The sequence below is a fragment of the Anopheles maculipalpis genome, chromosome 2RL (genome assembly GCF_943734695.1).
Source record: "Anopheles maculipalpis chromosome 2RL, idAnoMacuDA_375_x, whole genome shotgun sequence".
In the NCBI taxonomy this organism is placed as follows: Eukaryota; Metazoa; Arthropoda; class Insecta; order Diptera; family Culicidae; genus Anopheles; species Anopheles maculipalpis.
The window spans coordinates 75722859-75735485 of record NC_064871.1 but is presented as its reverse complement, the minus strand read 5'-3'; the positions used below and the strand labels follow the sequence as shown (position 1 = coordinate 75735485).

Sequence of the window (12627 nt, the reverse complement as noted above, 5' to 3'; positions counted from 1 at the left end):
AGAGGGGAGTCGATCCAAGAGACTCCCTTTGAGCTGACCTAAGCAAACGATCAATCATGTTTTGGGCAAACCTTTATCAGGCGAGCTTATCCAATCACCACGCAACTTATCGCTTTGTCTCAGAAAGGTCTGAAAAGTATCGAACATTTACTTTTAGGACAGTCATTGTCAAAGTATCAGATACTGAGTTAGAACTCAGAGACAAATGAATGGATCACTTTAAGTTATCTGAAGACTTTTTTGTCACCCAGAGTATATGGTAATATGTACAGCAAAAAAAAGGGTAAAGTAACGTGGTTTTGTTTACTAAACATTTATTCTTCAAAAATGTCCATTTTTTTTAAATTTAAATAATGTTCATTCCATGGTTACAAAAAGGATATCCTCATTTATAAAACCAGCAATAACCAATAAAAGTTGCCACTTAATAAATCACACACAAATGGAAACCAGTACTGCAGAAAAATTATATAACTGTGCCATAAAACAGGCCACAAAAAAAGAAAGCAACAACTGGCGTTGAACATGCAAAAGCAATACAACATTGCAAATCCATGTGAAGAAAGAATTCGTTAAATAAAGAGAAGAAAAAAACACCAACAATCCAACTAACGAACAACATGAACAAACAAACCCACATGGCATACATCTTCCACCAAACAGGTTTTCCCAAAATAAGAGTTAGGCCAAAAAAACAACATAACTTGCCAAGCTGTTCCAACGCCAGTTGCAAAATCGCACGCCATTTACACCTTCAGCTTCAATAGAGATAGCTGTGCGAAGTAAACAAATAATTGCGGCTTAATAACTAACTACTGTTTGTTCCAGTGCGTAACTATCGCTTGTTTTGAAGGTTAACTCACGTGGATTGACAAATTGAATTCGATCGTAGCGATTTGCAATCGTTTACAAATTTGATTGATTGTTATCTATGGTGTAACTATCGAAGCAACGTTATTTGACAACGGTATGTATCACACCGCCCGTTAAACGCGCTCTCCCTTTTTCGCCATTATTATCGACGCACCTCAAGCACAAGGGCGGCCCCTTATCCAACTCTTATCATTTTATCGTCAAAAGTCAGCAATTTATTGCCCCGAGCAACGGTCATCAGCGGTCGGGGATTGTGTTGTAAGGTAGATTACGTCGTGCCGGAGACCGTGCCAGTCATTAGCAAGATGTTGCTCGTGTCGGTTCTGTCGGTGTTGTGTCTCGCTACAGCTTCCAATGCGCTTACGGTGCAAATTCAGGGCCTCGGACAGGTGACCGGATCCGAAACGGTGACCGCCCGCACCCAGCAACGGGTGTACCAATTTTTAAACATTCCGTACGCAGAGGCACCGGTCGGAACGTTACGATTTAGGGCACCGGTACCGATCGTACCGTGGACCGCAGTCAAGGATGTGTCTCAACCTGGACGACCCTGCCCACAGTCCGGTGTAACCGATCAGCTCAATCCGGGCGAAATTACACCAGCGGTCGAAGACTGTCTCTCGCTATCGGTGTACACGAAAAATGTAAGTCATTTTGACGCTTGATAAAGCCATCCCTATTAATAAACATGTTGTCGTTTCGATTCTCATTTGAATTCAACCTACAGGTGACAGCGAAATACCCCGTCATGGTGTACATCCACGGTGGATCATTTTCGCTTGGTCGCGCTGCCGACCATCCTCCAAATTATCTGCTCGAACGTGACGTTATGCTGGTCGCCATACAGTACAGGCTTGGTGCGCTTGGCTTTCTCTCTACGATGAGTTCCACCATTCCGGGCAATGCCGCCATGCTTGATATGATTATGGCACTGAAATGGGTACAGGACCATATCAGTGATTTTGGCGGTGATCCACAGCGTGTTACCATCTTCGGACAGTCGGCCGGATCGGCAGCTGTTAGCGCATTGCTGTACAGTCCATTAGTGCCGGCATCCTACTTCTCCCAAGTGATCCTACAGTCCGGTGGATCAACCAGTGCCTGGGCGATCGATCCTAATCCGATCGAAAACGCTAAAGAAATTGCCAGATTTGCTGGTTGTGACATAGTGCGACCCATAGAGGATGTGGAGAGATGTTTGCAAGAATTGCCGGTGCTAAGCTTGATCAATGCGCTCAATATGCATTCGGTAAGAAAGATCAGCTCAGGTTCGATGGTTTCACTAAACAACTAACGACATATTTTGCAGCAAGATCGAATGCTCAATCAGGGAGTCAACAACATTGGCGGATGTGGCATGGTTATTGGTGGACCGTCCGGCTTTCTTAATGCGGATCCTATCCACGTGATACGATCGGGACAAGTACGCAAAGATGTGCGTATGATGGCCGGTGCAACAAAGCACGACGGATCGTTCATGATGACTGGCTTGTACGATATGCTGGCAGCGATGGAACTGATCAACAACACGCAATTCAATCAGTACGACTTAATCGACACGGCCAACCGTGTCTTCGGCATTGACGAGCATAGCGGAGCACTGGCCGGATACGAAATTGAAGCCTTGTTCGGGGAACAGGATCTCAAGAGTGGTAACTTCTCGCAGCTTATGGCAGGCTTAATAGATGTAAGTTTATGAGCTCCTTCTTCCTTCCTTTATTTCTGTCCTGCTCAAGAAGGTTTTGTTTTTCGTTCACCTAGATTGCTGGAGCAATCGTCATAAAAGCGCCTGTTTTACGAGACGTACAAAACAACGTGAGGCACAGCGAGAAGGAAACATACCTGTACTCGTTCGACTACCAGGGTGAACACACTCGCTTTGGTTATGGGGCCAGTACTTCGCACTATCCGTTCAAAGGTGGAGCACACCATTCCGATGAAAATATGTATCTGTTTCCTTACCCGATGGAGGTTACCAATTTCAACGCCGCTGATACGTTGATGTCCGAAATTATGGTCGACCTTTGGACCTCTTTTGCAATTGAGGGTGAACCAAAGTCGTCAAGAGGTGTGCCAACTTGGCCAAAAGTTAATGGTAAGAAGATGTAGATCAGTACATGGCAACGGAATAATAACCGCGAATGTTTGTTACTCCTAGGTCCTACCGGTCCATATCTGCACATCAACGATCCGTTTTCTATCGGAACCAACTATTACGACGAATATGCAGTCAGTGCTCATGATAGATCAGCAGCACACACTATTGGAAACATGTCTGCGTCTTTCATAGTAACACTTGCGATAGCTGCTTTAACTCTAGTTTCACTTAACCACCTACGTCAATAAAGTCGCCGAAAATTATGTTTTGCTAGTAATCTTTGGTTGAATATTGCATACAATGCTCTATGTTAATAGGCATGTGTTTATGCGTTTGCATAATTCTTACAGCGAATTAGTAGCGCATTTAATCCTGTATCAACATGTTGCGTAAAAATAAATTAAAAACACAGTAATATCAGCTGCTTGTAATAACCGCCATATACAACACGAAATATATATTATTTCTCAATCAAAGAGTAGCAATTTAATTTGAAATTTTGGTAATAATAACAGGGAAAAAACAGGGTAAAATAATTATTTCATTGCAAAAGTAACTGTAGAAAACACAGTGAAAAAAAAGTCTTGAATTAGTTAGGAACGCTATTTTAGTGGAGCGAAGCAAAAAATTAGTTTGATTTATTTTCTGGTTTTCTAGCGGTACTAATGCCGCTCACGCGTTGTTCAGCCCTTTTATGAACCTATTTCTCGTCCTGGTCCTTCACTCACCGCGGAACTCAGTTATCCCGACCGCGAAGCTTTCTTCCGACAACTTCGTAAATACGAATTAAATTCCGACAATGACAGCAGCGGTCGGTGTAAACACCGCTTGTTTACAACAGTAACAATTGACAAGTAATGTGTGCAATAATTACAAATTATATAGATAAAAATGCAACACATACTCGTCTTATCTATTCTGAAAAGAAGAAGCAATTGTTGATGTGAAAACAGCGCCATCTGTTTGTGAAACCTCGGAACTCATCACAACAATCAGTCGACATAAAGGTGTTCAATAGTAAAAGCCGTTACAAGAAAAGGACGTGTAATTTATCTGATATCATACTGCATCAAAATGCTTTTTAAAGGGAAAACGAAATCTATCCTGATCAGCAATATCTGTCTTTCAAAACTAATAGCACAGCCGGCATAACCACGACAGGAGAAAGTTTATATAAAAGTACTTTTTTGTTAGAGGCAGCCAGGTGATAGAGGCGAAAGCCACGCCACCTCGTCACACGGCAGGACCGGGTTCCCATCCGGAATATTCCTCCGTAGTGAGGACTCATCTACGTGGTATCATCAAGTCTAAAAAGCCATTCAATGACCGGCGTGCCCTAGAATAGAAGTTCTTTAAGCCAAGTCAAAGAAATACTTTGTTGATGCGTATTTCTTCGAACACATTTTATGTTGTGTGATAAATCACTTCGAAAATTTAACCACATGTTTCAAGGTTAACAATACCCAATACAATCCTTTACTGTGGGAAAAACCATCCAGACGACTCAACATTATACATGATTTAATACAGATTGCAGTCTTAAAATCTTACTTCCGCTCGTCTACACGTTGGTGATACGGCGTGATCAAAGATTATTATTGATTACACAGACAAGACTCACATTCTGATAACGCTCACAAAAATTACCATCCGTTCAATTGATATGTTTGTTTACTACGGTCTTATCGGACTTGCCTTTAGCTCAGCAACAGCCGTTCAATTTAACCAACATATTCACAGACCGGTCGATTGCTGAAGAGTCTCGATCAGTTAAGCTATCTCCAGTATCATTGGTTCTTAAACTTATCATCTTTTAATCGCATCCGTGCATTTGCGATCATCATCATGTGCAACCAGTTCATAATCCATTCCTGTCGCGTGCAATTTACTACACAATCGAATAGCTGTTATCAGCCTTATACGATATCTAATGTTCCCAGTAAGCCAATACAGATAGCGAACACCTCAGCGACCTAGTAGCTTCTACCGCTGTCCAGCCCATATAAAAGGATGCAGTTTCGGATGCTTATTCCAGAAAGCGATTGCTTTTCATACATGAGACACGTATCCACTAGACCACAGTCTAGTAACATGGCACGACTTCAACATTCAGTAGCTGCACTGCTACTCGTGCTCTCGATCACCACGGTCACTACAGATGCACAGGATGAACAAGGTCCGGTGGTAAACATCGAAGGTCTGGGATCAGTCTTGGGAGTCAAGGGAGAAACTGCCTGGACTTCAAGACCCATCTACAAGTTCTTCAACATCAGGTATGCAGAGGCACCAGTAGGAGAGCAGCGCTTCCGAGCTCCAGTCAGTGTACTTCCCTGGTCTGGAGTCTTGGACGTAACTGCCCCGGGCAGAGCCTGCCCTCAGTCTCGGACAGTCACTACCGACGACCCGAACGCCGAGGATTGTCTGACGCTTTCCGTCTACTCCAACGATGTAAGTACCACATACATCTCTACGCCTGTTATGCACGTATCTAACATCAAGTCTCATCTCTCAGCTTCAAGCTAACCGTCCTGTTATGGTTTACATCCACGGAGGCGCATTCGTGGTCGGTTCGGCAGAGCGCTTCGGTCCGGAATATTTGCTCGAGAAAGACATCGTCCTTGTCGTCATCCAGTATCGTTTGGGTACGCTCGGTTTTCTCTCAACTGGTACCGAACGTATTCCTGGTAATGCCGCCATGTACGATGTAAGGGAATCCCTCGAGTGGGTGTCTCGACACATTCGAAACTTTGGAGGAAACCCACAGGACGTTACGATCTTTGGTGAGTCCGCCGGAGGACATGCAGTGTCCGCAATGCTGCACAGCCCACAAGTGCGTGAGGGTCTCTTCCAACGCGCCATTATCCAGTCTGGTACATTGTTCATGCCGTGGGTCATCTGTCAGGATCCTACCGAGGGAGCATATGAAATTGCTAGTATCATTGGTTGTCCCCTAACTACACCCTACGAAATCGACAACTGCCTTAAACAAGCGTCTGTTCGAGATCTCGTTCAGGCTCAAGACCAGCATAAGGTAAGTCATTATATCATCGTAGGTGTAACGCAATTTCATTACATTGTACTTGGTTTATCACAGAAAAACGAGTTCAGTTCCCCGGGATACCCGAAAGTAGCCGGTGCTTGCATCACCATCGGCACTGACTTCATGCCCGTTCATCCTAAGGAGTCTACCTACTTCCGAGATGTCCCGATCATCTTCGGTATGAACTCTCAGGAGGGACTCATATTCTTCAACGAATATTTCCAATATGCCCTCGACTCGCAACCTATTGAATTCAAAAACCACTGGGACTTCCTCGAGTTTGTCAAAACCGTCAACGTCAAGTTTGGATCTTCCGCTTTCGTCGATGCTGTCGTTGGTTATGAGCTCTTGACCAAAACCACCTGGGAGGAAGTGAGCCGTGCCAGCTTCTCGGAGCTTGTTCCAGTGCTCATCGATGTGAGTTCACAATTCAATTAGTTTCAGTACATGCAAGCATCTCAACATTAATAATTTTCTTCCTCAGATTGCCGGAAACTTGGCACTCAAGTATGGATCAGTCGAAGAGGCCAATCGATTCGCTAATGCACACCCTGGACAAATTTATCTCTACAATTTCGATTACGTTGGTCCGCCGTCTCCTGTGACACCAGGTTTCCCGTATGACTTCCCTAACAGTGTTGGGCACGGCGATGAGCTCAAGTTCCTGTTCCCGATGACGAGCAACCTTGGTGATGTTCATGTGCTAATGGCTAAAATCATGGTCGATCTTTGGACATCCTTTGCGATTACTGGTGTACCTCAAGCTGACAACGTGATTCCATGGCCACCTGTATCGCGTATGTATTGCCACAATGACTTTGTTTTCAAATTTTCCAAAGCGCTGTTGAGCCAAACCGTTTTGTATTTACGTTTTTACATGCACAACTGAAAAAATTAGAAAATTAAATGCAGCCTATGAAACTTCCTTTCAGTAGCTGTGGAAGAACAACGGAACTGACAGCTCTTTGAACAATGGATGCCTATGCACATATTAACTATATTTTGATTTCCCTTCCAGGACCGTTTGGCCCCTACTTCCGACTAGTCAACCCACCGGAGCAGAAAGAGTACTTCGTGCAAGAGCTTACTAACAGCGTTGAGAAGGCCCGAGCATCCAACGAATCATACGCCCTTAAGAGGTGTCTTGATCTGTTCCTCAAACGAGATCCCAAGAACTGAACAACGATTCCAACACTTTATATGCAACTTCAGATCCTTTCCTAAAGCAGTCGATCTAATCACGGCAAATGGAGAAATAAAATAATTATCAAGCATCATAAGCTTTCATGTTTAGATTGATTGAGTAAGATTACGTTTACGTTAGTGTGTTCAACGTTTTCCACGACCAAATAATTAAATGCAATGATCACAAAAAAATTTAATTTGGACTTTGTTTTCAGGGATTGACATCTAGACTGCACAGTACTATAAGACTTTTACATCTTATTATATTTCATTGCTCTAACTCGAAACCAAGGCTCACAAAGCTTTCAGCATAGGAGCCCGAAGATTCCGAGTCACTTTTTCGAAACGTCCGTATCTAACACTGCCACACCTTTATCACACACCAACAAGCAATAAATAAATAATCAAGCATCATACATCGGTACGTGTTCATTGACAGATTGCGATAACCCTACGTCACTTTAAGTTACGTTACTTTGGACCCCTGGAGAGTAAGAGAGTTAGAGATGTGGATGCGAGATTGAGCTTTGAGCTTTCATATTCATAAATACATGATACATTGGGCTGGTGCTTCTGAAGGGACTATCAAATACACTTATTTCATTATCTCAATGCCCGTAGCTATAGATAAGAAACCGGTTTATACTTCCGGTTTTGGAGGTTGACTTTAATCAATGCAATAAATCTATCTCCGGTCTTTATGGACATCCACTGTGGAGTATCATCTGCCAGAATTTTCGATCCAAAGATATTCGTAACAAATTGAATAAAGATTATAGTCACCCAAATCTCACTCCAGCAAAGCTTGTTACTGATTCCACAGACAATAACTCCATTTCTGATACCGCCTTTTCGTAAAAACCGAAATCTCTGACTTGCAGCTTATCAACCTTTGATCACCTTTTATATAGGTGATCAGCAGATCACGCACATCAAGTAAGGTGCCATTTTTTACAATCGAATAGCTGTTATCAACCTCACGCGATATCGCATTACAGATAGCATTTACATTACAGATAGTGAACACCTTCTATCGCTCCCCAAGTCATATAAAAGGACGGAATTTCGGCTGCTTGGTTCAGAAAGTAATAGCTCTCCACAGTAAATCGGAGGACTAAACATGGGACGCCTTCAACATTCAGTAACTGCGCTGCTTTTTGTGCTATCGATTGCCGCGATGACCGGCACCACAGATGCACAGGATAAACAAGGCCCATTAGTGCGGATTGGAGCACTCGGATCAGTCTTGGGTACCATGGGAGAAACTGCCTGGACTTCAAGACCCATCTACAAGTTCTTCAACATCAAGTATGCAGAGGCACCGGTCGGAGAACAGCGCTTCCGAGCTCCAGTCAGTGTACTTCCCTGGTCCGGAGTCATGAACGTTACTGCTCCTGGCAGAGAATGCCCTCAAGCTCGTACTCTCTCTATGGATGATCCAAACGCCGAGGATTGTCTGACGCTTTCCATCTATTCCAACGATGTAAGTAACACATTTACTTCATCAAGATTTGCTAAGGTTAGGCCGGCCATCGAATGGCTTACTAGACATGCTAAAACCACGTCAGCTCTTACCTTCTTGCTCTTACTCTTATCAGCCTCTAACTTATGCACCTGAAATGGATATTTTCAAGTCCTAGACTCTAATTTCAGCTTCAAGCTAGACGTCCTGTTATGGTTTACATCCATGGAGGTGCGTTCGTGGTCGGTTCGGCAGAGCGCTTCGGTCCGGAATATTTGCTCGAGAAAGACATCGTCCTTGTCGTCATCCAGTATCGTTTGGGTACGCTTGGATTCCTCTCTACTGGTACGGAAGGTATCCCTGGTAATGCCGCCATGTACGATGTGATGGAGTCCCTCGAGTGGGTATCTCGACACATTCGTCACTTTGGAGGAAACCCACACCAAGTTACGATCTTCGGTGCATCTGCCGGAGGACATTCAGTGTCCGCAATGTTGCACAGCCCTCAAGTACGTGAGGATCTCTTCCATCGTGCCATCATTCAATCCGGTACCACATTTATGCCGTGGGTCATCTGTCAGGATCCTACCGAGGGAGCTTACGAAATCGCTAGAATCATTGGGTGCAACATGACATCACCTAGACAGATCGATTACTGTCTGAAAAATGCATCAGTCCGGGATCTCGTCCAAGCACAAAACCAACACAAGGTGAGTACATACTTACATTGCTTTTAATATTTTTAAGCCTCAACGTCTTGTATCTTGTTTCATTCTAATGCATTTTGTCCGCAGAGAAATGAATTCAGTTCCCCAGGATACCCGAAAGTCGCCGGTGCTTGCATCACTATCGGTACCGACTTCATGCCCGTTCATCCTAAGGAGTCTACCTACTTTCGAGACATTCCAATCATCTTCGGTATGAACTCTCAGGAGGGACTCACATACTTCAACGAATATTTTCGTGATGGCCTGAACTCGCAACCCATTGAATTCGAAGACCACTGGGACTTCCTCGAGTTTGTCAAAACCCTCAACGTCAAGTTTGGATCTTCCGCTTTCGTCGATGCTGTCGTTGGTTACGAGCTCTTGACCAAAGCTACCTGGGAGGAAATAAATCGTGCTAACTTTTCCGAAATAGTGCCTGTGCTCATTGATGTAAGTATTCCAATCGATCGCCTCTTAGGCCTCTAAGAAACTTAACTGTTATTTTCTTCTGCAGATTAGTGGAAACTTGGCCCTGAAGTATGGATCGATGCAGGAGGCTAACCGATTCGCTAGGGCGCATCCCGGACAAATCTACCTTTACAACTTTGATTACGCAGGACTCACGTCTTCTGTGACCCCAGCATTTCCGTATGACTTCCCCAACACAGTTGGGCATGGTGATGAACTTAAGTATCTCTTCCCAATGTCAAGCGTTCTCAATGAAGTGCACGTTCAGATGGCTAAAATCATGGTTGGTCTATGGACATCTTTCGCAACTACTGGTGTACCACAGGCTGACAACGTCATTCCATGGCCCACTGTATCTCGTATGTATTGCAAATTTTGTCCAAAAAAAGAAAACATTTATCTTTCCTAATGTTTTTATTTTAACCTAAATTTTCTTACGTGCCCTTCCAGGACCATACGGCCCCTACTTCCGACTAGTCAACCCACCAGAACGGATGGAGTACTTCGTGCACGAGCTTACTAACAGTGTTGAGAAGGCTCGAGGACCCAGACAATCCAACGATCTTAAAAGTTGTGTAAATCTATTTCGCAAGCGGGATCCCAAGAACTGATCGACAATTCCGGCAATCCTTGTATGTCTACTGAAACTATTCTTATGTTATCAGTAGTGATGAGAACGTATTAGGTTCGCTCCGTTCTTTAATGAAACAATCGAACCTAGGTTCAAATAAAATCACAAACTTTTGCATCTACATTTTGTTGTCTATGAAAATGTTAAAGGACTGCATTTGCGAAGTTATTTCTTGCATAAAACTGCATTATATCTATTTGTTCATGTAATTTTTCATTAATTTAATAAATGTCATTGTCTGCCTGAGAGGTTTCACAATTTAGATTCATTAGTCTCTAGTTTAGGGCGAAAATGAATAGGAAAACGTGTATGGTAATAGGTTACAAGACATTGGTCGAGTCAATGGGGCTTGTTCGAGGGTGCGGAAGGGGAAGGTGGAAGTCAAACATTTGATGATCCCCATTAAACGAGACGCACGCTCTTTACCAAGGAACATTCTAGCCTAAAATCAAACAACGGGAAAAGAAGAAAATAGCAGGTCTTTCCTTCTATTCTCTCTGAAAAATACAGGGAATGAAGTAGAACTGCGCATGTGAATGCCGAGACTCAATATCGATCAAAAACAACAATTGGATAGAGTTTCGAGACGAAGTCGAAGAATTGCTCCGCACTGATCATCCAACAACGTCTTCAACTGAACTGAACTCAGAAAGTTTGCTAATGACTTAAGCGTGTCTCACGAAACGATTCGCCAAACGATGAGCAATAAGTAAATAAAGAATACTATTTGCAATTAACGTTTGGGAAGAAAGTGCGTAAGAAACGTAAGAGATTAGAAGTAAGTAAAATCACAATTCATCACACCGTCCCGTCGTCTCGCAAGGCTCATATTGTGAACGCTTTTTTGTCCAACCAAATGTCCTCAGGGAACCACCATATTAACTAGACTAGGACTCTCTGTAACTGCTTTTTGTTCCCAAAAATTAAGTAACTACACCATAGATGCCACTTCGAGTCAATGAAGGTGATCGAGGAGAAATCGCTGAAGGAAAAACGTAAAAAAATGTTTCGATGACTAGAAAACGATGGCATATCTGTTTTGCTCCTATTGAAGCCTATTTTGAAGGTAACCAAATCTATTCCGATTATTGAAAAATTCATTTAATTTTTTTTTAACATATTCAGGATACATCTTCACCAACAAAATAACCCATATAGAACTCGCAATGACATGCTAGGCATGAGTGTAATGTCCTATTAGACTATTGCATCTTATTATATTTTATTGCTCTAACTCGAAACCAAGGCAGGTTACAAAGCTTTGAGCATAGAAGCCCGCAGAGTCCGAGTCACTTTCTCGAAACGTCCGTGTCTAACACTGCCACACCTTTATCAAGCCCCAACAAGCAATAATAAATCATTTATCAAGCATCGTACGTCGGCACGTGTCCATTGACTGATTGCGATAACCCTACGTCACTTTACGTTACGTTACTTTGGACCCCTGGAGAGTCCAGATACGAGATTGAGCTTTGAGCTTTCATTCATAACGACCTGCTTATCGATACGTTGGGCTGACCCTTCGGAAGAGACTATCAAAATGCACTTATTTCATTATCTCAAGTCCCGCATTTAAAGATAACAAACCGGTTTATGCTTCCGGTAGTGGGGGTTGAGTTCAATGAATGCAATAAATCCATCATCGGTCTTTATAGACAGCCCAATTAGCTATCGATAAGCAAACATATCGAATGTTTCTTCACATAAACCGAGGCTGATCAACGGAATTTTCGTATAATCCTTACATTCATCCATTCAAGCAGTACAATGGCTTATTAGATTTATTGGTAACAAGTAGTAAGAAGGTCAGTCCTCACTATAGGGGATCGGTCTTATAGGGATTCCAGGATCGATTTTCTGTCCTGCCATGCGTCTACTCCATGCTATCCCCTATATTACCGCACCAATCCTTAACTCCATGGAATTCAATACTTGTAAGTCTTCCACTTCTCAAAACACCGCATATTAGTTTTAAAGACAAATCTGAGAGAGTTTTACCTGAAGGTTTAAAAACATTACTCGCTTGGTGACTGACTTCTGCCACAAAATACCAATGAAGTAAAGAATTTTCATCGCCTTCATCCTCAACGAACTGGTAAAAAGTATCCTCTGATACAATCCTTCCTCTATTAAATCGCATGACAAAGCTGCGTGAAAGTACTT

At 43.0% G+C, this 12627-nt stretch overlaps 1 protein-coding gene across 1 annotated transcript; it reads left to right on the top strand.

Annotated features, from left to right (window-relative positions):
• Nucleotides 1-1178: 1178 nt before the first annotated feature.
• LOC126567481 (uncharacterized) lies at nt 1179-10444 on the top strand. The gene is made up of 10 exons (XM_050223700.1): nt 1179-1517; nt 1601-2122; nt 2183-2560; nt 2635-2876; nt 5047-5168; nt 8429-8679; nt 8850-9368; nt 9453-9815; nt 9880-10192; nt 10284-10444. The coding sequence occupies exons 1-10, from the start codon at nt 1179-1181 to the stop codon at nt 10442-10444; spliced, it is 3210 nt and encodes a 1069-aa protein (XP_050079657.1).
• The last annotated feature ends 2183 nt before the right edge of the window (nt 10445-12627 follow it).

Coding starts and splice junctions, on each gene's coding strand:
- LOC126567481 (XM_050223700.1), top strand. CDS start 1,179: ATGTTGCTCGTGTCGGTTCTGTCGGTGTTGTGTCTCGCTACAGCTTCC. Junction 9,369..9,452: donor AAGCACAAAACCAACACAAG/GTGAGTACATAC, acceptor TTTTGTCCGCAG/AGAAATGAATTCAGTTCCCC. Junction 10,193..10,283: donor TCCATGGCCCACTGTATCTC/GTATGTATTGCA, acceptor GTGCCCTTCCAG/GACCATACGGCCCCTACTTC.